Here is a 22,848-nt window from a genome sequence, read left to right on the forward strand (position 1 = left end):
TGCATGTACTGAGGCTATAATGGGTGAGAGGTGATTTAACAACTGTTATAGCCTGAGGCAGAATGTGGACAAAACTATTAGAACATTCCACCAACTGAGGCAACTCGCAAATCGCAACTGAAAAGGGAGAAACAGATGACATGCATTAGGATGTTAAACAAGAAATATTGTGTCATCATTGGCCATCCACCATTCCATTTGTCTTCAATGGAACTCTCAAAATTCCAGTGTTGTCAAAACAGGATCTAGCTTCTAGGCGCACATATATAGAATGGTAAACCTCATACATCAACGCATATACAATAGAAAAACATTACATTCCAAACATTGTTACAATGTGAATAACTGAATACACATAGGAGATCACATTATTATAAAGTATTTTAACAACCTTTTTCGAATTTATAAATTAATGTAGAATTATCGTTTATTAAAATATAATACAATTACATTTAATTAAATTATATATATCACTTTTAGAAATTAATAATGCATATTTTTTTATTTTAGGTGGGAATATATTTTTAATGCAAACTTCAGAAAAATAATTATAGATTTAATTCAAATTAAAGTTAATAGCAATTGGCTTACTCTTTTGTGGGTAGGTGTAAACCCCACCTACTCCTCCCTAAACCCGTTCAAATTTAGTAGTAAGTATGCCGCTTTTACCAGCCTTCCCCCTTGGTCCCTCCCACATTTACTACTAAGGGGCCGATTATGATGTGGCTCGGAAGGCTCTGATCAACTGTCAGAGGCTTCCGAGCCGCATCGTAATGGGCCAGTCGGATTCCTTTCCGACCGCCTCATTTTGAAGGAGGCGGTTGGAAAGGAATCCAACTGGTCATGCCGGCTGGCTTCCGATGAGCTCGGAGAGCCCGTCCACCAGTCGGAATGCTGCAAGTAATCTCAAGAGCAGGTCCTTCCACCCTTGAGATTACTATGATGGTTTCCGACATGGTTTCCATGCCGCTCTGTATGACATGGAAACCATGTCAGAAAGCATCTTTGGGGTCTCCCAGCAGGGACCCATTGGGTGCATGGCCTCCGGTTGGAGGCCGAGAGGGCACAATCCCTGCCTTGAGGTGCCTGCCACGGGGTGCAGGGATGAATCGCACCTCCCATTTAACTATGGGAGCATGCATTATGACCGGTTTACGAACAGAATGCATACTCCCATAGTAAAAAATAGGAATGCGACTGAACAGTGTTCGGTCGCATCCTAATTGGGCAGTCGGGACAGCCAACCAGGTGTCGGTCGGTCTCATGACCGATGCGGTGTTGAGCGGAAATGATTTTGTCCGACATCGTAATGACCCCCTAAGTATTAAACTTACATTTACTACTAAGTATTAAACTTACATGTATGAGGCCCTCTCCATAGTAATTATAGGGGAGGTGGAGGTGAAGAGAAATTTACACTAGAAGGTTTGTAAATAGCATCTTGTAGTACTTTAGTATCCTAATGTAGTACTACTAAAGTACTACAAATTGCAGTTTGTGAATAGGACCCTATATGTTTGGTTAGTTTGGGGGTGGATACTTCAGATTTTAAAACATTTAAGCAACAAGAGGGACATTTTTAATAGGGATATTTTTTGCACAATTATTTGGCTGGGTAACTTTCATTCATAGTGTTCTTTTTCAGCAGTCCTTTGCTGCTTATGTGTGGCAGGAATGGATCTGTTGGAGAAAGAGGAATTCATTAGTTCTTATTATTGGTGCAAATGTGACTACATATTTAATAAACAGCCTAAATAATAATGGTGATCCAAGGAAGCATTTGGGTTTAATGCGTTCAATGGGTTGAATTATCTTATTACTGTTACTGGGTTATAAGGCAAAAGGCATAGCAATGGGCTTGGGAGGATATGTAATCATGGTGCATGTTTCTTTGTGGGCTGACAGCACTGCCTGAAGGTGGAAAATGTGAAAGGTAAATGACCCTGATTCAAGGAACCACATGCAAGATTGGACCTGTTAATTCTGAGACCTGCATATTTTCTAAGATTCCGTGCTTGGAAACATCTGAGTAAGATTACTGGAGTGAGATACTAGCAAGAATCGTTAAATTCAGCCCTGATACCCTCCACTTAATTATTGGGCACCCCATAACTAGGTTCTGGCTAAATCTATTGGGAGTTATTTAGGTGTCCTGTTCTAGACACTATCTATTCATGTGTCGCTGCCATTGGGAGAGTTGCTGTTCTGGAATGTATGCAAGCAATGAGGCATAACTTACAGTCTATAGGAGTAAGAGTTCTCCCATAAATTGGCAGTTTCCACCATCCCACACTAGGGGTTTCCCCTGCATCATGTATCCATGAGCATCCACCAAATTTCCAACAGTGTTGCCTCACCTGGCACTTCCCTTGAAAACCCTTGACTCTGTAGTCCGTCTGCTACAGAGAGCTATCGGGTAACAGTAGCTGGCGGTCGATAGGCCCTATTAGGGTGTGATTACTCCCACGGATTTCCGTCGCAGGCCAAACAAATACTCCTTTGCTCCTGTAACCTTCGTAGTCAGCATATGGGCTGCTTTAATTGCATTTACATCCATGTAATAGGTATTGTGTGTTGTATACAATCAGAGTGATACTGTACTTATAATTCATGACAGGGGCGCAAACAGCAGTTAAAAAAAAACAGTGTGATCAGGAAGACAGAACACATGGAGTCGGAGTTCAAGCAGCTCTTCAAAGCGGATGTAAGTACTAGCTTTGTCTGTTCATTCCTCTTACTGTGTGTCAGCCTCGGAATGAGAGAGAGATTAAAAAGGAGAAAACCAAAGAGGGCAATACAGTAAGTTTGAAGTTTCTGTGCTCTGGGCATGATTAACAAAGGTAAACTTACACTAATGTTTTGGTTATCTGAAACTAACTACAAGTGTAATTTTAGTACTAGTAATTTTACTTGTAGGAAAATTACACTCATAGTTTGGGAATACCAAAACAGTAGTAGACGTACCACAAAATGTAAGTTTACGTTTGTGAATCAGGCCCTGTGCACCTGATTGACAAAGATAAGCTTTACACTTCTGTTTAAGTTTACTTTTGCTGTAGTTACTTTACTACTGTAAAGTTACTGCAGCACAATTGTAAAATTACTAGAGTAAAATTACGCTTGCAGTTTGTGAATACCAAAAAGTAGTAAAGTTACAACAGCAAGTTTAAACTTACACAAAAGTCCTTTCAGTGCACTCCTCCCCCTTCCGCCCCAATAAACCCAGCCTTGTAGCAGTTGAGGGTATTTATGGCCTAAAAAGCAGTGTCCCCAGTGCTGTGGTTACAATTGCAAACCCGGCACTGAGGTAGATATCCATAGTCTCGGCCATCCTTCATCCTCAAAAAGATCAGAGTCATAGAGACCAAGGGCAGCTGATGGCATCCTGGTGACATGTTGGCAACTGTGAACATGGGACATGGGCAGATGTCGGCTGTCTCGCTCCTCATCCCAACAAAATGAGGTTAAGGAAGATCGAGACAGCTGCCAAGGTAGTCTATTTCCAGATGTGAACATGGGACTGGGGCAGCTGTCAGCTGTGCCGGATCTCCATCCTCTTCTTTCTCTTAAGGGTGATGGAGGCTTGAGACAGCAAACCAACCCTCTACCCTGATTGCCAGTTACAAAGACCAACAGGGTATTGGGGCTTTAGCTCTGCCTATCATTATTCCATAGCCCTTGGGCAATGCGGGGGGAGGCTAAATCTCCCCGTCCTTGGCAAAGACAGTGGCAAACGATGCACTAAAGATCATTCTCCCTTTGGGCATGGTGGTAGGAGAAGTTAACTCCCCCACCCTTGAACAAGACAGAAGCATGGTAAGAGGAAATTAACCCCCTTCCACTGAGAAAGAAAGAAACATCGGCACATAAAAACCCAAAGAGCTCTTTGGGGAGGCTAGGACGGTCAAATAGCACTTCGATGAAGTGAAAATTAAATACCTCACTGAGGCAAGGTCGGGAATGGAAGTGATAAGAACCACTATTGCCTGTCGGTACAGAGGGTTAGAGGCCCATATAATCTTTTTTGGTTGTTGAGGAAGATTATTATTGTATTAAACCCAAGACCTGTGGCTACGTGGGTGTGTATTCAAACTCAAATTGCCTGCCCTAGTCTTGGTGTGGACAGGGCAGTGGGGTTTACGATCCTTTTTCAGTCTCTTGTCATCCAAGACCTTTTAATTTTAGTAGAATTATATATGTAGATATATATATATATATATATATATATACATATATATATTTTTATATATATATTCACTTAAAAAACCATAGGTTTCACACATGTTATAGTTAGGTGGACATTTCACTCGTAAAAAACCAATGAAATTCCACCTTTATAGTTAGTTCAGATAACTATAACTCGCGCGCCCGCAATCCAGTGCTCATGACGTCACATATTTCATCACTCATGACATGGTCAGTGGCGTCACTCATGACATCACTGATGACATCATCCTTGTGATAGAGTGGCGGTCGCGCGAGTTATAGTTATCTGAACTAACTATAACGGTGGAATTTCATTGGTTTTTTACGAGTGAAATGTCCACCTAACTATAACATGTGTGAAACCTATGGTTTTTTAAGTGAATTTGCAAGGTTTTTTAAATGCTAATTCCTAACTATAACGTGTGTGAAACCTATGGGTTTTTAAGTGAATTTGTACGGTTTTTTAAATGCTAATTTTTTTAAATTTTTTTTTAAATTTTTTATGGTTTATCACCGTACACGCACGGTGCGCGCACCCCGCGATTTAAAAAAAAAAAAAAAAAAATGTTTTTTCACCCTTCTGGGTCCTTTACGGACCCCCTGACAAAGGCTAGGGGGTCAGGAACTCTCTACCCTGCCCCCTTTTCACGTTCGCCACCTCTCTTTTTCACTCTCGCACCCACAACAAACAAAATGGCGGCCGACAATTCCTGATTTCGACCGATTCGAACGTTGACTGCCATGTAACCACCAATCAGAATTACGCTCGCGCACGTTAGGGTGCGCGCACCGTGCGCGCACGGTGCACGGACGGTGCGCGGCTATAGATATTTATGTGCTTTAACTGCAATTTCCTCAGGAACTACTGAACAGATTGACTCCATATATGCAAAAGGCACTTCCCTGACCTGAGGACTACCTCTCTGCCAAATTTCAAGTAATTCTGTTCAGCCGTTCGGGCTGTACCTTCGACTAAAGGTCCTATGGGAAAATGCATGGGGAAAACACGTTTTGGGACCCCCCTTATTTCTCGGCCCCCGCTTGACGAATCACCCCGAGACTTTCAGGGTAGGAGCTGAACGGAGCGCCCCATTAGTTTTGAAAATTTCGCAAGGATTCGTCAACCGGCGCCAAAGTTATTCAAAATAGAATTTTCAGATTTCCTATGGAAACACGGTCCTAACTATAACTATCTACTGGCGACCGCCAGTAGATAATGTATATGTATATATATATATATATATATATATATATATATATTACTTACTTGCAGTCGCCAGTAGGTAGTTATAGTTAGGACCAAGTTTCCATAGGAAGGGCATTTTTTGTTTTGCCAATAACTTTATCGATGCTTGATTAATCTTCCAGCAATTTTTAAAACATAAACGTTGGCCCCCCCCTGCCAGGCCAATTTCAGCCCTGAGAACCTCCTCCCCCAGGGCTCAGCCGATATGCACAACGGGGAGGAGGCCAATCACCCAGGGCTCAGCAGTTCAATGCAAAGAGAGGGCAGTCGTGTAGACCCCCTGCCGGAGCCATTAAATTCCCTGGGTCGCCATGCCCCAGACCCGGACTCCTGCTATGTACCGAGATGCCCACACCCGGGACATAGCGGTTTCAAAAACTGTGTTTGCTTTTGCTTGGCAGGAGCAATGTAAAGCTCCTGCCAAGTGAGAGCAAACATTAAGTCCGCTCCCTCCGGGTGGGAGAAGAAAAAATGCTCCTGCCCACAGGGAGCGGACTTTTCATCTGTTTGCGGGCAGGGAAACAGATGAAAGAATTGGTCCTGCATTCAGGGAGCAGCATTTTTTGCCGGTCCCTTTGTGCGGGAGCAATGCCGGTTCCCACTGAAGGTGGGGAGCCGACAGGACTGCAGGGGCATTGAGGATCCCCCGATGACCCCAACAAAAAGAAACTGGGTGCCCTGTGTGGGGCCAGGGCACCCACCATTTACTGGCCAGGCCAGGCCCTGGTGCCAAAATCGGCAGTCGGATTAATGCATGTTAATTAAATATTATTTTACGTTAAAAAAGGATAAACATTCACTAATGTTATTGTTAGGAGAAAGAATGTTTAAAAACTTAGAAATTCACAGAAAGAAACAAAAGTTAGAGGGACGTTATAGTTATGTTCACATTTTATCGACACAAAACCATAGAAATTCAGCAGTTATAGTTTCTTCAGATAAATCTAACTGTAACTCGTGCCATAAGGTAACTGTAACTCGTGCCCTCGCCATGCATTGCTAATTACCCCACATATTATATCATTCATGAAATCTTCTATGACATCATTGATAATATCATTGCAACATTTGCAAAAACATTATTGATGTGAAAACTGTGCATGGTGGGGGCACGAGTTATAGTTACCTTATGGCACGAGTTATAGTTACCTCATTTTGTAGAATTAAGGTTTTAAAAGTGATTTTCCAAACTTTGGTGCAAATTGGTCATGGAAGGTGAAGTTATTGACCATGCAAAACTGTTTTTCACATTGATTGTTGTGTCATATATATATATATATACATACAGACATATAGTGTAATTCTGTAATAAAATTGTGTATTCTGTAATTTTAATTCATAGCAGAGAAACAAACGGGACATCTTGAATCAGAGCAAAGCCAAGGCAGATTTAATGGAGAAGGAGATCAAGCGGCTCTTCGATCTCTTTGTAAGTACCTGGTGTCTTTGTACGGCTTCACTGTGTCATCTCGGTGACCATATACATATTTGGAACAGGTCAGTCCCGGCTTTTATCTCTCGCTCTTGCTCTCTTTTCAGTGCACTCGCTTCACAGTGAAGGTACTGTCTGGTCTCTCTTTGGAAACCTGTAGAAGCAATTGAGAGCCTGTTGTCAACCTTTGCAATGTCAGAACCAGCACACCAGCACACCGTGTGTTCTGTGTCACATGTTAGATGCTATCAGTTCTTGCCGCCTCTACTGTCTGCCTTAGACTGGAGCCTACTCTTCTTGAGCAGCTGCTCTCAATCAGGACACATTTTGTCTTCAGTATCTCCTCAACTAAAGTTACTCAATGCAGTACATTTGAATCTTTTGCGCCCATACCCTCGCCTTTATACGGATAAGATTTCCCTTTTCTTTTGGAACAGTGCTAAGAAACATGCTCAAGCACTATAAGCGGATAGCCCTAGTGTGTGCCAAGCCACATAAACCCTATCCTCGCTGCTGCACTTTCTTTTCATCATTTCATCTTTATTCGGCTGTGAGTAACCATACAAGTACACAAAAAATTAAAACAGTACGATACAAGTTAATAAACACATTAGTTAAATTTACATAAAAGGATCAAACTACTATTAGAGAGCCAATTGGTTGACCGAAGGGGGGCATAAGCAACAATTTGAAAATCCTCCGTTCTGAAACATGGGCTTAAGTGATGTGACCAAATTATCTTAGAAAAGCATTGACTCCCGCGATCGGACTTTCTTTTCACTTCCTGCTTGGAGAAAATATTCACTCAGACACGAAGCAGTGGAAATGGCAACAGGCCTCATGAAGAACGGGAGCGGTAGAAGAAGTAAGAATTACCTGGGCAACTAACATCTACCTACTCCTACAATCTAGCCAGACCATGTTACTCATAGAAAGATTTTCAAGTATGAAACAGTCCAGGGCGGCCTCAAGACCCAGGACAGACATAGCATAGAAACATTTTTATTTAAATCAGGAAATTGGTCGACCAATTTCCTGATTTAAATAAAAATGGAACAAATCGTTTGACACATGGGAATAATGACTGAGGTTCTTGTGCAAAGAGATAACTGATCTTGTGGGCTGAGAAAAAAGCGACACTGCAGAACTCACTTTTAATGTCTTTGAGACCACAGACTTAAACACAACGGGGCATATTATCAAGATCTGGCTATAACTATCGCCAGCGCCAGTTAGCGGGAGTATTTTTTTATTGCCTTCTTTCCCTGATAATTATCGCCTTGTTATCGATGTATTATCAACAGTCGGTAACAGGCGATAGTGTCAGGGAACGGTGTAGAAAACTCCCGCTAACTTCTTTGCGATGGCGATAGGTATTTAGGCGATAACTAGCGATCTCCAACACGGCGATAATTCGTTGATAATATGCCCCAAATTAGATTACGTGTAGGGAGACAGATGAAAGTTAAATTCTCTCACTTTGCTTTACCTTTCCTCACAGTGCTCGGCAGAGCACTTCATCAAGCCTGCTCAGTTGGGTTAGGGTAATTTATATGCTTTTTCAGTCCTTGGACTTTCTGCTGACACTACTAACTAGGATTACATCGTCGGGTCAAGGAGATGGTGTTTTTGTGTGGAATGTTGTTTTGGGCAGAAAACACAACCCCATTTCAAATTCAGTGGTCTCTACGAATGTGGGTAAGAATCCAGCTTGTGAGTGAACAAGTCATGACAGACTCAAACTCGTTGAATCGTTTGCCAAATGATAATTCATCCAGTGGCATAAAAGGGGGCTAGTGGGCCGATGAGCTCACTAGAACAAGCCAGCTTCCAAAAGATAGCATAGCGTACACGAAGTGCCCTTTACACCCATGTCCGTTATTTGCTGAGAATGGTGTCGCTTTTGTTGCCCGAAGAGTGCAAGGCAAATCCCTAGGGGCCCCATTCTTATAGAAAAAAGGGTTTGCATCAAAATAGTTGCTCCCTAAAGTCACGGATCTGCCCAACATGCTTGGGATATTCATGTATGCTGGAAGGATAGTTTATGTAATGCATTCACGCAGGAATTCACTGTGCCAGGCCCTGCCTCGGTGTAGAATATTGGTCTCTAAAGTTGAATTTGGGTTCTTTGGAACTTTGCCAATGCTCCTTACAACCTTATTTGGACTTTGCTGTTAGAAACACAAATGACCTAACTTGGCTGGTGCACACATGCAGCTTTACATATATCTCCCTAAGGCATGACAGTTGAATAGTGTAGAGTTATCCTATAGCCTTCTATTGTGTCATGCTAATGCGCAACACCACAGAGTCATCAGCTGCGACTGGTATGTATTTAAACAGGTATGACATAAATACATGGGTGCAATTGCACTGAGTGAAGCAAGCAAGCAATCAAGTACCCTCCCAAGATGGACCTGATTGAGCCGTCCACTCTCCAGAAAAATTTGACATATAGGGAAAATTTGAAAGCAATTAAGAAATGAATTGGTCAAAACGTCATTGGTTTTAAATACATTTGAAGTAATCTGAGTAGATTTTTGACATAGCCTTAAATGTAGACCTATTCCCAGGTTTCATAGATTTTTCTGGTTCAACAGCAGGCACTTCCTGCATATTTCACTCAGTATTACAGGTTTATGCCTCATAAGACATTAGTCATGATATTTGGAAAAAATACTAAAATACTACCAGCCATACAATTTAAACATGAAGAAAGGCACCAAGGAGTTCTGTGACATAATATTCCGTGACATAATAGCTGAACAAGGCTGAAGACAAAGGGGGATATTATCAAGGCGTGGCGATATTTATCGCTAACGCAAGTTAGCGACATTTTGTTTTATGGCCGTTGATCCCTGTAAGTTATTGCCATGTTAGTGACGTATTACCAACGCGGCGCTAACAGGCGATAGCTTCAGGGATCAGCAGCCCAAACTGCCGCTAACTTCAGTGTGATGGCGATAGGAAAACCGGCGATAGCAGGCGGAATCCAGCGATATGGCATTAGCAATAAAAAAAAAAGCACGCTAAGCAGCAAGTGTGGACTTAGAAAAAATAGCCCATCAGTCCACCTTACATAGAAAAGATGTACAAAAAAAAGTTTAAATGCAGATTTGAGCAGCCAGGGCCAAGTGCAGCACACAACAACAACCCCTTCAAGCCACCCAACCTCCCGGTTGACCAGGATGAGAGCCTGGATGCCTCGCTGGACCTGCGTCTGGAGCCTGGAATACTCGCTAGACCTACGTCTGGAGCCTGGATACCATGCTGGATCTGCATCTGTGGCCTGGAGTGGAATGTTAAGTAGCTGTGGAGTCGATGAGCTGTGGCGGGAGACATTGGTGTGCATCGATCACCCGTACCTGGTGGTCAAGTCTGGCAGGTCGCATGGGGACAGGTTGCTGACCTGTGTGAAAAGTCCGCCTTGCACGCCTTGGAGCAGTCAATTTTAGAGGTGCTCCTGCGCACCAACGTAGTGAGGTCCGCATCGCAGACTACAATCCACCACTACACCCGGGTGCACGGAGGGGATTACCGACATGTGTGCCGTCTCCCTGCATCACAGGCCGGATGATGTTGGCCTGGCCGTACGCTGTGAAGGGTGAGGCCCCTGTGCTACGCTGAACTTGTGTGGTCTGAGCGCTATAACTTCATGCCTAAGGGAGCCCTGCTGCATCAACTGCATCGGGCGGTCCACCAGGGGACTTGGCGGTGACTACTGTATCCAGCCCAGTGAAATCACACCTGGCTGAGGCTCCTGCTGGCTGAGTCCCAGATTTTGAGAGAGTGCAGTGGATTGTGCCACAGTGTCAATGTCCAGGTAAAGAGAAGGTGCGACGCATAGTGCAGGAGGGCCGGGGGGGGTGAGTCTCTCATGCCTATCACACGTAGATGATGCACCCCCCAGTGGCAGGTCTACCGCTATGGTGGAAGAGCGTTGCCCCACCACCTCAAGCAGTGCAGAAGAGGAATAATTATCACATGATGATAACTCAATCAATCGATCAGGGGAATTGTAAGCGCGCTCCTCACCCCTGAGGATCTCAAGGCACTGAGGGGGGGTGGGGGGGCGCAGATCTGTTAGCCGAAGAGCCAGTTCCTGAGGGACTTCCTGAAGGTGTTCAAGAAGTGGGCACGTCTGATGTCTGCTGGTAGCTCATTCCAGGTCTTGGATGCAATGTGGGAGAAGGATCTTCCGCCTGCTCTGGCTCTGTGGATTCGCTTGGTTTCGGCCAGTGCAAGTTTGGAAGATCAGATGTTTCTTTTGGGGACGTGGATGTTGATTCTGTCATTGAGGTATTTGGGTCCATTGTTGTGTAGGCATTTGTAGGCGTGAGTAAGGATTTTGATGGTGACTCTTTTCTCCACGGGGAGCCAGTGGAGTCTACCTAGATGTTGGCTGATGTGTTTGTGCCGGGGGATGCCGAGGACAAGTCTGGTGGCGCTGTTCTGTAATGTCTGGAGTTTGCGGAGTAGGGACTTGTAAATGCCGGCGTAGAATGCGTTTCCATAGTCCAGTCTGCTGGTGATGAGTACATGGGTGACTGTCTTCCTTGACTCTGGGGGAATCCATTTGAAGGTCTTGCGGAGGATGCAGAGGGTGTTGAAGCAGCTGGAGGTGATGGCGTAGGCCTGTCAGTTCATGGTGAGGGATGAGTTGAGTACGATGCAAGAGTTTTTGGCATGGTCTGAGGGGGTAGGTGGGCATCCAAGGGCAGCGCACACCAGGTGTTGTCCCATGCTGAAGGGGTGGTTCCAAGGACGAGGACTTCTGTCTTCTCAGCATTGAACTTCAGGCAGCTGTTGGTCATCCAGACTGCAATGTCGTGCATTCCTTTCTGGAAGTTGAGTCTGGTGGTGGTGGGGTCTTTGGTGAGGGAGAGGTTGAGCTGGGTGTCGTCAGCGTAGGATACGATGTTGAGGCCATGTTGTCGGACGATGGCGGCGACGGGGACATGTAGGTGTTGAAGAGGTCGGGCTCAGAGATGACCCCTGTGGGACTCGGCTGGTGATTTACGTGGGATCGGAGAGGAAGGGTGGCAGTCTGATCCGTTGGCTTCTTCCGGTGAGGAATGATCGGATCCAGTCTAGGGCTGTTCCTTGTATTGCGGCGTCATGTAGTCTGGTGACTAGTGTGTGTTGGGAGACGGTGTTGAAGGCCGCTGACAGATTGAGTAGGATGAGGGCTACGGAGTGGCCTTGGTCCAGGTGGTTGCTTTGCAATCCGGATTGGGACATGTCAAGGATGGCGTTGTCTTCAATGAATCGTGTCAGTTCTCCGTTGACTGTTTACTCTGCAACTTTGGCTGCAAAAGGGAGGAGCGAGATGGGCCGGTTGTTCTTGAGGTCGGTGGGGTCAGCTGTGGGCTTTTCGAGCAGAGGCCTGACTTCTTCACGCTTCCAGTCCTCTGGGTAGGTGCCTGTTTTGAAGGTGATGTTGATGGTGCGCTGTAGTTCGTGTGCAATGGCTGATGTGGCTCTGTGGTAGATGTCAGGAGGGCAGGGGTCGGTGGGGGTCCCTGAGTGGATGCCTTTCAATGGTCGAGGCGGTGTCTTCGGCTGTGACCAGAGTCCAGGTGGAGATGGTCATAGTGGGCTAGCTGGTGTGGCTGGTGTGTCTGGGGGGTGGTGGGTGGGCTGTGGCAGCTGCTGGATGTCCTGCAAAGTTGTCATAGAGTATTTTGATCTAGAGGAGGAAGTAGGTTCCACGCTTATCGCAGTGGTCTTGGGACGGGCTGTCTGTGGCTTTGTTGCGTGGGTTGTTGAATTCATGAATGACACTCAAGAGTTGCTTGGAGTTGGCGGAGTTTTCGAGGAGTTTGTTGTGGATGAAGCCCCTCTTGGTGGCCCTGATTTGGTTGTGGAAGTCCATCATGGTGTCCTTGTAGGTGCTGTAGATTTTGGGTGTCTTGGTGTTTCTCCAGTTCTTCTCCAGGCGTCTGCAGGTGCGTCTTGCTTCTTGGAGATCGGTGGTGAACCAGGTGGCTTTCCTGGGGTGCTGTTTGTCAGGGTTGCGTAGTGGGGTGAGCTTGTATGCGCAGTTGGAGATCCAAGTGTGGAATTCTATGGCTGTGGACATTGGTGTCTGGTGCCCAGGTGTGGTTGTCTTGGGTAAGGGTGGAGTTGAGTTGCTCGTCGGTTACCTTGCTCCAGTTCTGCCCAAGTGTGCGTGGGGCTGGTTTGGGTGCCTTGTGTTTGTCAACGGCGAAGTGTACGCAGTGGAGGTCGGTCCATGGCGTTTGCATTGTGTGGCTGAAGTGAACGCTGTTTCCTGCCACAAAGATGGGGTTGAGGGTGTTTCCTGCTCTGTGGGTCTGTGTGGTGACGAGTTGTTTCAGTCCGATGTTGGCGAGGTTGTCATGAAGGATGGTGGAGCTGGGGTCGCTGGGGTTGTTAAGGTCTCCAATGAGTATGTTGTTCATTGAGGCGATGGCATGTGGTGCGATGGAGTTGGTGATGGTGGTGGCGAAGGGTGTCCGGGGGCCGGGGGGTCTGTAGACGAGGGTTCCTCAGAGTGTGGAGTTGTGGCTGGGCTGGTGCTGGAAGTGCAGGTGTTCGGCAGAGGGGAAGGTTTTGCTGGAAGTGTAGAGGCGATGGTGAGGCCCCCTCCCGGGTGTTTGGGGCGGTCCTTCCTCTGGATCTTGTAATCGTCTGGGATGGCGGTGTTGTGTTGTCGGGGGCGGAGGAGGCATTGGTCCAGGTCTCTGTGAAGAAGTCATTGTTGGGCGAGAGAGAATTGAGTAGGTTACAGATGTCCATGGCGTGTTTGTACACGGAGTGCACGTTTAGGAGGATGCATCTTAGAGTGTCGCCGGTGCTGGCATCGTCTGTGTTGGAGTCTGAGGTGGTGGTTAAGGTCTGGCAGCAGTGGAGGCAGGAGAACTGGCCATGGGTTGTGTTTGGTGAGGCCTGGTGGCTGTCTCTGACTTTTCCGGGGTTGAGTGTGTGGAGGGTGGCTGTGCTGTAGCAGTGGGGGGCCCAAGATCCAGGGTTCCTGGTGCTGGTTGCGGTCAGGTCACGGGCGCAGATGGGCTTGGCTTAGGCGTGCCTTCTGCACGCCAGCGGCGCATGTCCGCTGAGCAACCGCACAGCATCTGCCATTTAGTAGGGGAGGGGGGAGGAACGATCAACTGGGAGGCGGCAATGGGTTAGGACAGGGGTGCAGGGCCACAGGGGCAGCAGCGGCGGGAAGCAGGAAGTTCGGGCTCCGAGAAGCCAGAAAGAAACCATCAAAAGTTAAAAACAAGGGATAACTAAACTGATGTAATTATGCTGTGTAACCTCAGGTGGTGGGAGGGTGGGTAGGTCTGCTCCAAACACAGAGCAGGGCATGGGCGGATTGGCATGCCCACTCAGGTGCGCAATGACTGTTTGGTCGGCCCACTCAGGCCACCCAAAGCAGTCATGCGCACTACCCTGTTCGCAATGCAGGCTGCATTACAGCCTGCATGGAGAATATGGCCACCCCTCCGGCCCCTGGCTGCATGACGAGTCCCATTGCCGATTACCAATCCCACCGCTGCATCGCAGAGTTGTGATTGGCTCAGGGGAGGGAACCTGGCTGCCTACTTCATTTTCCAGGACGCAGACCCAGGAGAGCAGGAGCTTCAAAGACACGGGACACAGCTTCGAGGTGAGACTTCTCTCAATAAATTTATAACAACACACGCTCACACACACATCTCCGCGTCCACGCAACCACCCAGTGTTATTTCCGGCATTTCTTACCTCACAGCTGTCCAGCCCCCCACACTTCTCGATGTTGGCCTCTGTGCGACCATGCACAGCGGGAGTACCACTTGTGTGCCACAGGCAACGTTATTGCAACGCATGCCGTCAACTTGCATTCCATTCCAATGCATACTGATACTAGGCACACTGCAACAGTAGAGTGGGTGTTGCATAGAGGATACATAAAGATCACTGTTCCCACTTCAGTGAGTGCAACCCAGAACTGACCTTTGCACCACAATCCCAACCGTGAGCCATGGAATTCCTTTTTTGAGTCACCAAAACACACACAAAAATCACATTTGAGACAAAAGCACACACCATTTTTCAATTTTTAGCCCTAAATTCACCCCATTTTTCATATTTCATCCCAAAATTCACCCCGTTTTTCATATTTTACCCCAAAAAACACCAATTCTTCCACATTTTACCCCAAAAAACACCTAATTTTTCATATTGTACCCCAGAAAAACTCCCCATTTTTCATATTTTACCTCAAAATTCACCACATTTTTCATATTTTACCCCAAAAAACACCCAATTTTTCATATTGTACCACCAAAAAAATATACATTTTCAAAATTTATCCCAAAACCCATACACACATGAGAAACATTAATTTACCCCTTTACTGACCTCACAATGCGTTATGATCAAATGCGATGTTAAGGCACCCGCGTTGTCGGAGTTGTGATGTTAACGATGTACTGGCTGCGTTTTAATGGTCATCTCCCGTGCCAAAGGCAACCCATTGGCTACGCCGCTTGCGTCCGTCTGCCCCTGGACCGCGCTCAGCACCAAGGAGCATTCCTCTTGGACACTCAACCGCTACAACGCCAGCACCCTCCTCGCCATCAACCCTGAACGCCACCTCGCCTGCCAGGACCAACCTCTGCTCCATGCCGGACATTGCCTTCACCATCACTGACGGCTGCAGTAGACCAAAGAGCACCCCGACCGTCAAGGAGGAGGCATTGCCGTCACCTACAGAGGCACACTCCAACTGACAATGCACTCTAATGTGCCAAGGGTGACCATGGACCACGTCAACTCCCAGATCCTGACTGACCGTGGGCGTAGGTGGCGTAGTGGGGATTACGTGGAGCATCGCGTAGTGTGCCCAAATCTACGCACACTCGCGAGAAATGCGCATGTGCGGGCGTCCGTGCATGCGCATTTGTGAAGAAGAAGTTGCAGCTGAAGAAGGAACTGGGAGCCCCGGGATGCCACACTTCAGGTAAGATATTTTCTTACTTTTAAATACTTTAATTTATTTTAAAATGAGGGCGGGCGGGATGCGGGTGGCGGGCAACTCTGCTCCGCCGTGGCATGTGTGTAGCGCTGCCTGCTATGCCTACTTCGTACCCCACGAAGCAGGCACCGTGGGTGGAGCGGAGCAGAGTACTACGCCCACCCTTAATCCCGACCAAGCCCAAGAACATACTCTGTGGCACCCTCATGTGCAGGCCCCCCGGGCCATGGCCCCTCATTCTCCAATGCCATTGTAGACCTCATTGCACCCCAGGGTCTCCCATCCACCAACGACATCCGACTCGGTGTACTCAAGTTCCACCTGGACAACCCCAGTGACCAGAGCACCACCCCCTCCTGGGGAGGGTCACCGACATCAGACTCAAGCAGCAAGTCACCTCAACAGGCCACGTAGCAGGACACACGGTCGAACACGTCACCTCCGCAAGCGGGTACTTCAACTACAGCCACAACACCGGACTCTCCTGGACCGACCATCATTGGTAACATCACGTCTTCACCTTGCCCATCGGACGCCACTGCCATCATTGCACCCCCTCGAAGCTGGATCAAGGCCAGCGACCATCTCGTCAACTCCCTCTGCACCAACACTCCACCAATGCTTCCAAACGATGACACCGCAGCGCACAACCACCACCGATGTATCTCCAACAGCGCCGACATTAGGGAACCCCTCCAGAACAGCACTGCGTCAGTACCTTCCGCCTGCCTAATGGCAGGCGTGAGGGTGAGGCAGTGCCACAGGGATAGGCTGGCCCCATGCATTGCTGGAGTTGCGTCATGGTTGTGACACGACTGCAGCAATGCTTGACTTTAACGTAACCCTGGGCAAAGCACTATGCTACGCTCACGTAGTTTACGCTACTTTGCACTATGCGAATTGCACGTAGCACAGTGCAAACACGCGAAGCGTAGTGCCACGGTAAGTTTTTGCTTGCTCGCGGTCCTCAACGTGAAGTTGGCGACTGCGAGCAAGCAAAATGACATCCCGGTGAGACTTTTTCCTTGTTCGCGATCAGCAACATCAAGTTGCTGATTGCAAGCGTGGAAAATAAATCTCCCGGCGAGATTCTCAATGCGGGGAGGTCAGGTTTCTCATTGCGAGTGGTCGCGTATGCTCGCGACCGCTCGCGATGAGAAACTACCAGTCCGCGTGGAGAACGCTGCTGCTTGAGTAAAAATCTACTCAAGCAGCATAAAATTACAGCTCGCACTGTGCAAGATGCCGTTTTCAATGATTGCACAGTGCCGGATGCTTGTCTGCACTGTGCAATCATTGAAAACGGAATCTTGCACAGCGCGAACAGGGTACTACGCAGTTCGCGAAGTGCTATGCGTAGCTCGCGTAGTGCGAAGTGCACTTTGCGTAGCTACGCGTAGCGCTACTTCGCAAACTACGCCCAGGGTTAGCGCCAGCAGATACGTCAGGATTCCTGACGTATCTGTCATTACTTGCTTCATGGAGCGCTGTCCAGTGATTAGAGCGCATCCATGCTGTCGCAAGAAGGGCATAGTGTGAAGTGTTGCAACGCTGTCTTGTTGCAGCGCAGCAACACTTTTCATGACTGGGGCACAGGTATGAGAACTATCTTATTGACTGTGCGCATTCCTGCACTGTAGTTTTGTCGTAGGGCAGCGCTGCAACATTGCTTGCAGCGCTTGCCAGCGCCAAAACCTGCAGCGATATGGGCCCAAGTTTTATCACCATTTTTAAGACCTGCTATTTTCTGCTCTTAAGTAACTGGCTCTAACTACTGTTTTTAGGCTCTTCAGAATTTCAAGGAGCCCCTTGATAATATGGAGTAGTGGTGTTTGCGTGCCTTTTGCACGGGAACGCCTACTTTGCATGTAATTACCGATAAATATCGCCAACATGCTTTGAGATAAAAAAAACGGGCCGCTATCGTCCAAAAACTCACGCTAAGGCTCGTTTGCTGCAGCTTGCTAATTGTGAGATAAAATTATCGCCGCTTTAGCGTCAAAAAAGTACCTCTAAAGTGGTGATAGGCTCTTGATAATATGCCCCAATGTGTAAAAATAAATTCAAAACAATATCCCCATCCACGATGGCAAGAGGGACTGAAAACTTTATTTTGCAGAAAATATTCCAAGTGGCTAGGTGAATTTCAAAATGTGCGGTAACTCGTGTTATCGCACATGGCGCAAGTGGGAGTTCGGAGTCTTACGCAGCACCCCTACTGAAATGTAGCCAGGGAAAAATGCCTTTTAATTACTGGGACATAGTAATTTTGGTGCGTTAAGTTTCATTATCAATGACAAACCCGTAGCTGGCAGTTATTCATACCTAGATAAACTTACATTAATTATATTTTAGCAGTTGATATTCTGTCTCAGATATTTGGTAATATGATTTTTTTGTTATTGTTATCAATATTCTGACACACTATCTGCTGTGCTATAATGTCACTGTATTACTATACTCTTCCCTTCAAACCTCATGCAAAAAAATCTCAACACAGTTGTTTCCTTTGTCTGATTTTATTAATCTTCTATTCCTTTTTCCTACTTTTAGGTGTCTGAACAAGGGCTGACGAGGAATCTGAAACTCTGTGATGCATTAGCAGAGTGGTTCACTCGGGAGGATATATCTAGTCTGCCAGAGACAAATATGCTCCAATTGATTTATTCGACTTTGGAGATAATGGACAAGGCCATCACCTGCATCATAGGGCAGCAGAAAGCTCTGAATCCAAACAGTTCTTTGATTCATTCTCTGACCTCTGTTGAGCACAGTACAGGAGGGCTATGGTCCAATATTTACAGCGTCCTATACATCCTGAAGGAAGTGCCATCTTCTTTCAGCCCCCCCGATATGCCGACCCCGTATGAAATCTTTGAACAGAAGATCCAGGGCTGCAGAGTTCTGAAAACATATGTGAAGTTCATCCATGAGGTGTCCACAGGGCTGACAAAATTAATCCACTGAGGCTGCTGGCGGCATAGATAGGATAGGTGGACTGTGAATGTTTGGACTGCTTACTCCACACACCAATCATCATCCATGCGAGAACCTCCAAGGTCCAGCTGCATAAGTAGCTTGTGGGACTTGGGTTATTCTCAAACTCGTTTAGAGTGTGGAGTACCTCTGATGGGTCTACTAAGTCCTGATTTCTTCATGTTCTCAATTGGATAACCAGCCGTCTATTCCTCTAGTTATGAGAGAGTCCTGGTTCATTAGGTGGAGCAGGGGACACCAGCCCAGAATTCATAGATTGCACTGTATGTCAAGATAACTATCAATTTACGTGTATCGGATAGATGCTGCAAACCCAAAGTGGCCACATTGGCCACCAACTTTGTGCTAAAATGGTATTCTATATTCCCCGTTTGACTCCAACTGGGCATCAATGAGGAGGTTTACTATGTGACCATCATCAACCAATGGACTGGTAGCCCCCTGAGGCCTTTTAAAGTCATCAAACTATAGAAAAAGGGAAGACTATAGAGTGGTTCCTCTGAGGATACAACAGACATACTCAAAGTGTAATTCCATTACCCTATGCAGTAAGAAATCAAATGACTTCAGTCTAGGAAAATGTCTGCAACTAAATTTGAGGTTGTCCTCGAAGAAAAATCTGCAGGTGAAAATCCCCAGGCATCGCATGAAGATATTTAATACTCAAGTGAAAGTAATTGTGTTGACGTAATAGCTAAGGACTTTGAGATGTCAATAATAATATTTCTACGTAGACTATCCCATATTGCAGCACTGTGGCAGGTATTAACATTACTGAGCAGAATTATGCTTGTTTTCTCAGCCTCAGAAGAGCCGCGTCAGCCAACTTGAGGTTGAACCTGTCAGTTCTAGATAGAGGCCATCACTGAGTGCTTAACTTGATCCTCTGTATCTCCCAGGAAAATTGCCATAGTCAAAGGTCTCTGACCTAACCTGAAATGTCACTCCTTGATCTAAATTCAGTCTGTGTTCACTGATGCTTATCTCAAGCAGGAGTTTAATAACTGGTGTCCACTTGCATGCATTCATCACCTCAATTTGACTCTTCTAGAACCCTGATTTGATAAAAAATATCCAAGACATTCCATGGTGACCTTCAACGGTACTAGGATACTGAACACAGGCGTATGTTTTCTTGTGTTTGGAAAATGTGGATAAAGCAAGTGTTTATTACAAAGAGTTCCCCTCTAGGGAGCATGGTCAGATACTGCCTGTCCTTGCAGTGGATCCCCCTGCTTACAGGTTTGGCAGAAGATGACTTCTGGCATCTAGAAGTTACTGTTCTCTCCATGATGCACTCATGAGGGGCCTTGGCTTAGAGGGGTCAGCATCCCAATGGTGCTTTAGAGAGCTATGCTGGAAAGTGGCCTTTTTCCAGTGGGGGGCGACAGCCAACTCAATGCCGGCTGCTTTAAAAACTGGAATAATATATATATATATATATATATATATATATATATATATATATATATATATATATATATATATATATATATATATATATATATATATATATATATACAGATGTGTGTGCGTGTGTACTGCTAGAGTATATTTATACAATTCCATAAATATATGTATGTATTTATTTACAGAATGTATGTATGTATTTAATGAGCTGGGTTCGCACATACGAGAGCCAGCATAATTTAAAGCTTCGGACAGATGCTAATAGACTCATTTAGATTCTGGTGCACAAATGGGCACAAAACCACCCAGAGACCAGATATCTGCTGTGTGTTTGCAGCCTATTTATTCACAGGGTAAACAATGTGTAACAAGGCGCATAAATGCTATTTAATAGGACTTAGTTATCATTAGTGCAGAAGCACTGGGCCAGGAGTCTAAGTGGCCTCCTTTGCCTCAGTTATGGCTATCTTTTAATACCTAACAAGAGGGCAGAGGAATCCATTTTCTTTGCTTCAATTCGTGCCCATGGGACCTTTGCTGCACCAAAGTTATTCCTCATTATTTATATGTTAATTCAATATTTTCATACTTTTACACTTGCTTTTTAAGACCAGCTTTTGGCTAGCCAAAACCAGGACGAACCAGGGCAAGTACAATTTATGCCTAGTTTGTGATCGCAGGCAGTGCAAAAACACACACAAATGTTATTTTGCATCCGTTTTTTTTATTACTACTAGGGCCTATGTTACGCAGTAAGGATGAACAACTGTGAAAAGCTAGAGCTAAATTAGTCAGTGGGACTCAGAGTGGGAAGGGGATAAGGCACAGCTGGTGAACCTGGTAACCTCTCTCTATCTACAATTATGTATTTTTTCTCCCCACCTTCGAAAATGAAAGACTCACACTTTGACTTAAGGAGGATGGATTCTCTTGTGCCACTTGGCAAGCACAGCCGTTTAATGTCAGTGGTCAGTATGTCTGTCGGAAAAAGTGTTAACTACAACTAGCATTATATGACCCTCACTCATTATATCATCCCCACTCATTTTATCATTCCCACTCTTAGCATTATATCATCCCCCCTCATTGTATCATCCACCCTCATACCATTGTATCATCCCCACTCATTATATAATCCCCACTCATTATATAATCCCCACTGATAGCATTATACCGTCCCCACTTATTACATCATCCCCACTCATAGTATTATATCATCCTTACTTGACTCAAATTGATCACTGGTGAGACTGGGATTATGTAGTTATGGGTCATATTCTTTAAAGAAAACCTCTATAAAATATGTGTAATACAGAAAGTGGCCATAACAAATATAATTTTGAGGTTGCAATATTGAACAAAATACAAATTAAGCTATATTTTGCTAGGTTTTAAAAGGCATATGATTTTTTTTAATGTGTATGGTAAAATTAACTATAAGGGTGAGGATCACTATTAGGATTAAGTTCTTGTGTAGAGTCAAAGCTGTTTAAGCGAATGTGTCTTGCCTTGCTTTTCCCCTCTATTTATTCTAAATATTATAATTATTGTTTTGCAGTAAGATTTTATGGTATGTACATCTAATAATGTAGAGTGCAAAAGAATCAACTCTGGCCAAGTGCCTGGTCCACCATCCATGCTTAGAGGATATGATAGTCATCCAAAAGCAAAAACTCCTATTTGTTCTTTATTGCACGATTTAGATTTTGCAAGAATTCAATAAATGACTTGAAAACATGTGTTTTGTTGTTATTTGGGTGCCTCAATTAGTCATTTTTAGGCCTCATTATATTTTCCCTGCAAATCTGTGTGGTAATACCACACTTGGAAAATACTGCAGGGCGTGGTGTATACCTCCTGCAGTATTACTGTATCAGTCTCAGTTCTGCATGTGGTTCACTGCTAGGGTTCATTGTGGTAATACAATTTCTTTCCACAGTTCTAAACTGTGTGAATTCACAATGTGTGGCTTTTGCCCGTACAAGAAATATTGTAAATTACAACAGGCATGCAGCCTGCCCATTGCTTAGCATTCATTGGCTTAATTGGCACTTTTATTTACTGCCTTCTAATTGGCCAGTATGTGCATGGACCAAGTACTGATTATTTCAGCTTCATTGCTGTCATTCCGCTGATCACGCTGTGCTTGAGTACTACTTTTATTTTTAGATCTCGACTAGATAGCACATGCTCTGTCTCTTCAAGACATTTTGCTTCTACATAGGAGGCATACAGCCCGCCCATAGCTTACCATTGGTTTGCTTGAGCGTTGCTCTCATTTCTTTAATCCCCGTTTATCAAGACATGCATACCTCATGTCCTCTTCTTGTGTCTGGCCCTCCCCTGGAGCATGGACCAAGTAATTGTGTCCTTTCACTCCTCCTGTTATTGAAGCTATTTTTTTGTTTTGTGTTCAATCACTCCATAGGAGTGCTTCTGTTTTCATGCCATCTGCCATATCCTCATCCTTGTTTCTTTTTTCCCTGCCACCTCCCCCACAGCCTTGTTGCTTCTTTCCACCCCCACCCCTTGTCAGTTTCTTCTCCACCCTCACCCTGCCATCCCTGTTTC

At 45.6% G+C, this 22,848-nt stretch overlaps 2 protein-coding genes across 4 annotated transcripts in view; one reads left to right on the forward strand and one right to left on the reverse strand.

Moving 5' to 3' along the window:
* Positions 1-20,283, forward strand: part of OSM (oncostatin M) — a 42,489-nt gene extending 22,206 nt beyond the window's left edge. Inside the window, exons 3-5 of one of the 2 annotated variants that reach the window (XM_085633868.1) lie at positions 2,618-2,704; positions 6,798-6,881; positions 18,424-20,283. In XM_085633868.1, coding sequence (XP_085489994.1) covers positions 2,618-2,704; positions 6,798-6,881; positions 18,424-18,837 — 585 coding nt within the window. In that variant the 3' untranslated portion in view covers positions 18,838-20,283. Of the gene's footprint in view, positions 1-2,617; positions 2,705-6,794; positions 6,882-18,423 lie in introns of both variants that reach the window. The other variant, XM_085633867.1, reaches the window with a different exon arrangement.
* The window catches only part of LOC146784040 (uncharacterized), a 52,933-nt gene that overhangs the window by 5,838 nt on the left and 24,247 nt on the right, over positions 1-22,848 (reverse strand). For both annotated transcript variants that reach the window (XR_014970537.1, XM_085633870.1), the window contains one exon: positions 6,890-7,038. Coding sequence is in view for 1 of the 2 variants with exons in the window: in XM_085633870.1 (XP_085489996.1) it covers positions 6,917-7,038 (122 nt within the window). In the remaining variant the exon portion in view is untranslated. The remainder of the gene's footprint in view (positions 1-6,889; positions 7,039-22,848) is intronic.

This window comes from Triturus cristatus, chromosome 11 (assembly GCF_964204655.1).
Source record: "Triturus cristatus chromosome 11, aTriCri1.1, whole genome shotgun sequence".
NCBI lineage: Eukaryota > Metazoa > Chordata > Amphibia > Caudata > Salamandridae > Triturus > Triturus cristatus.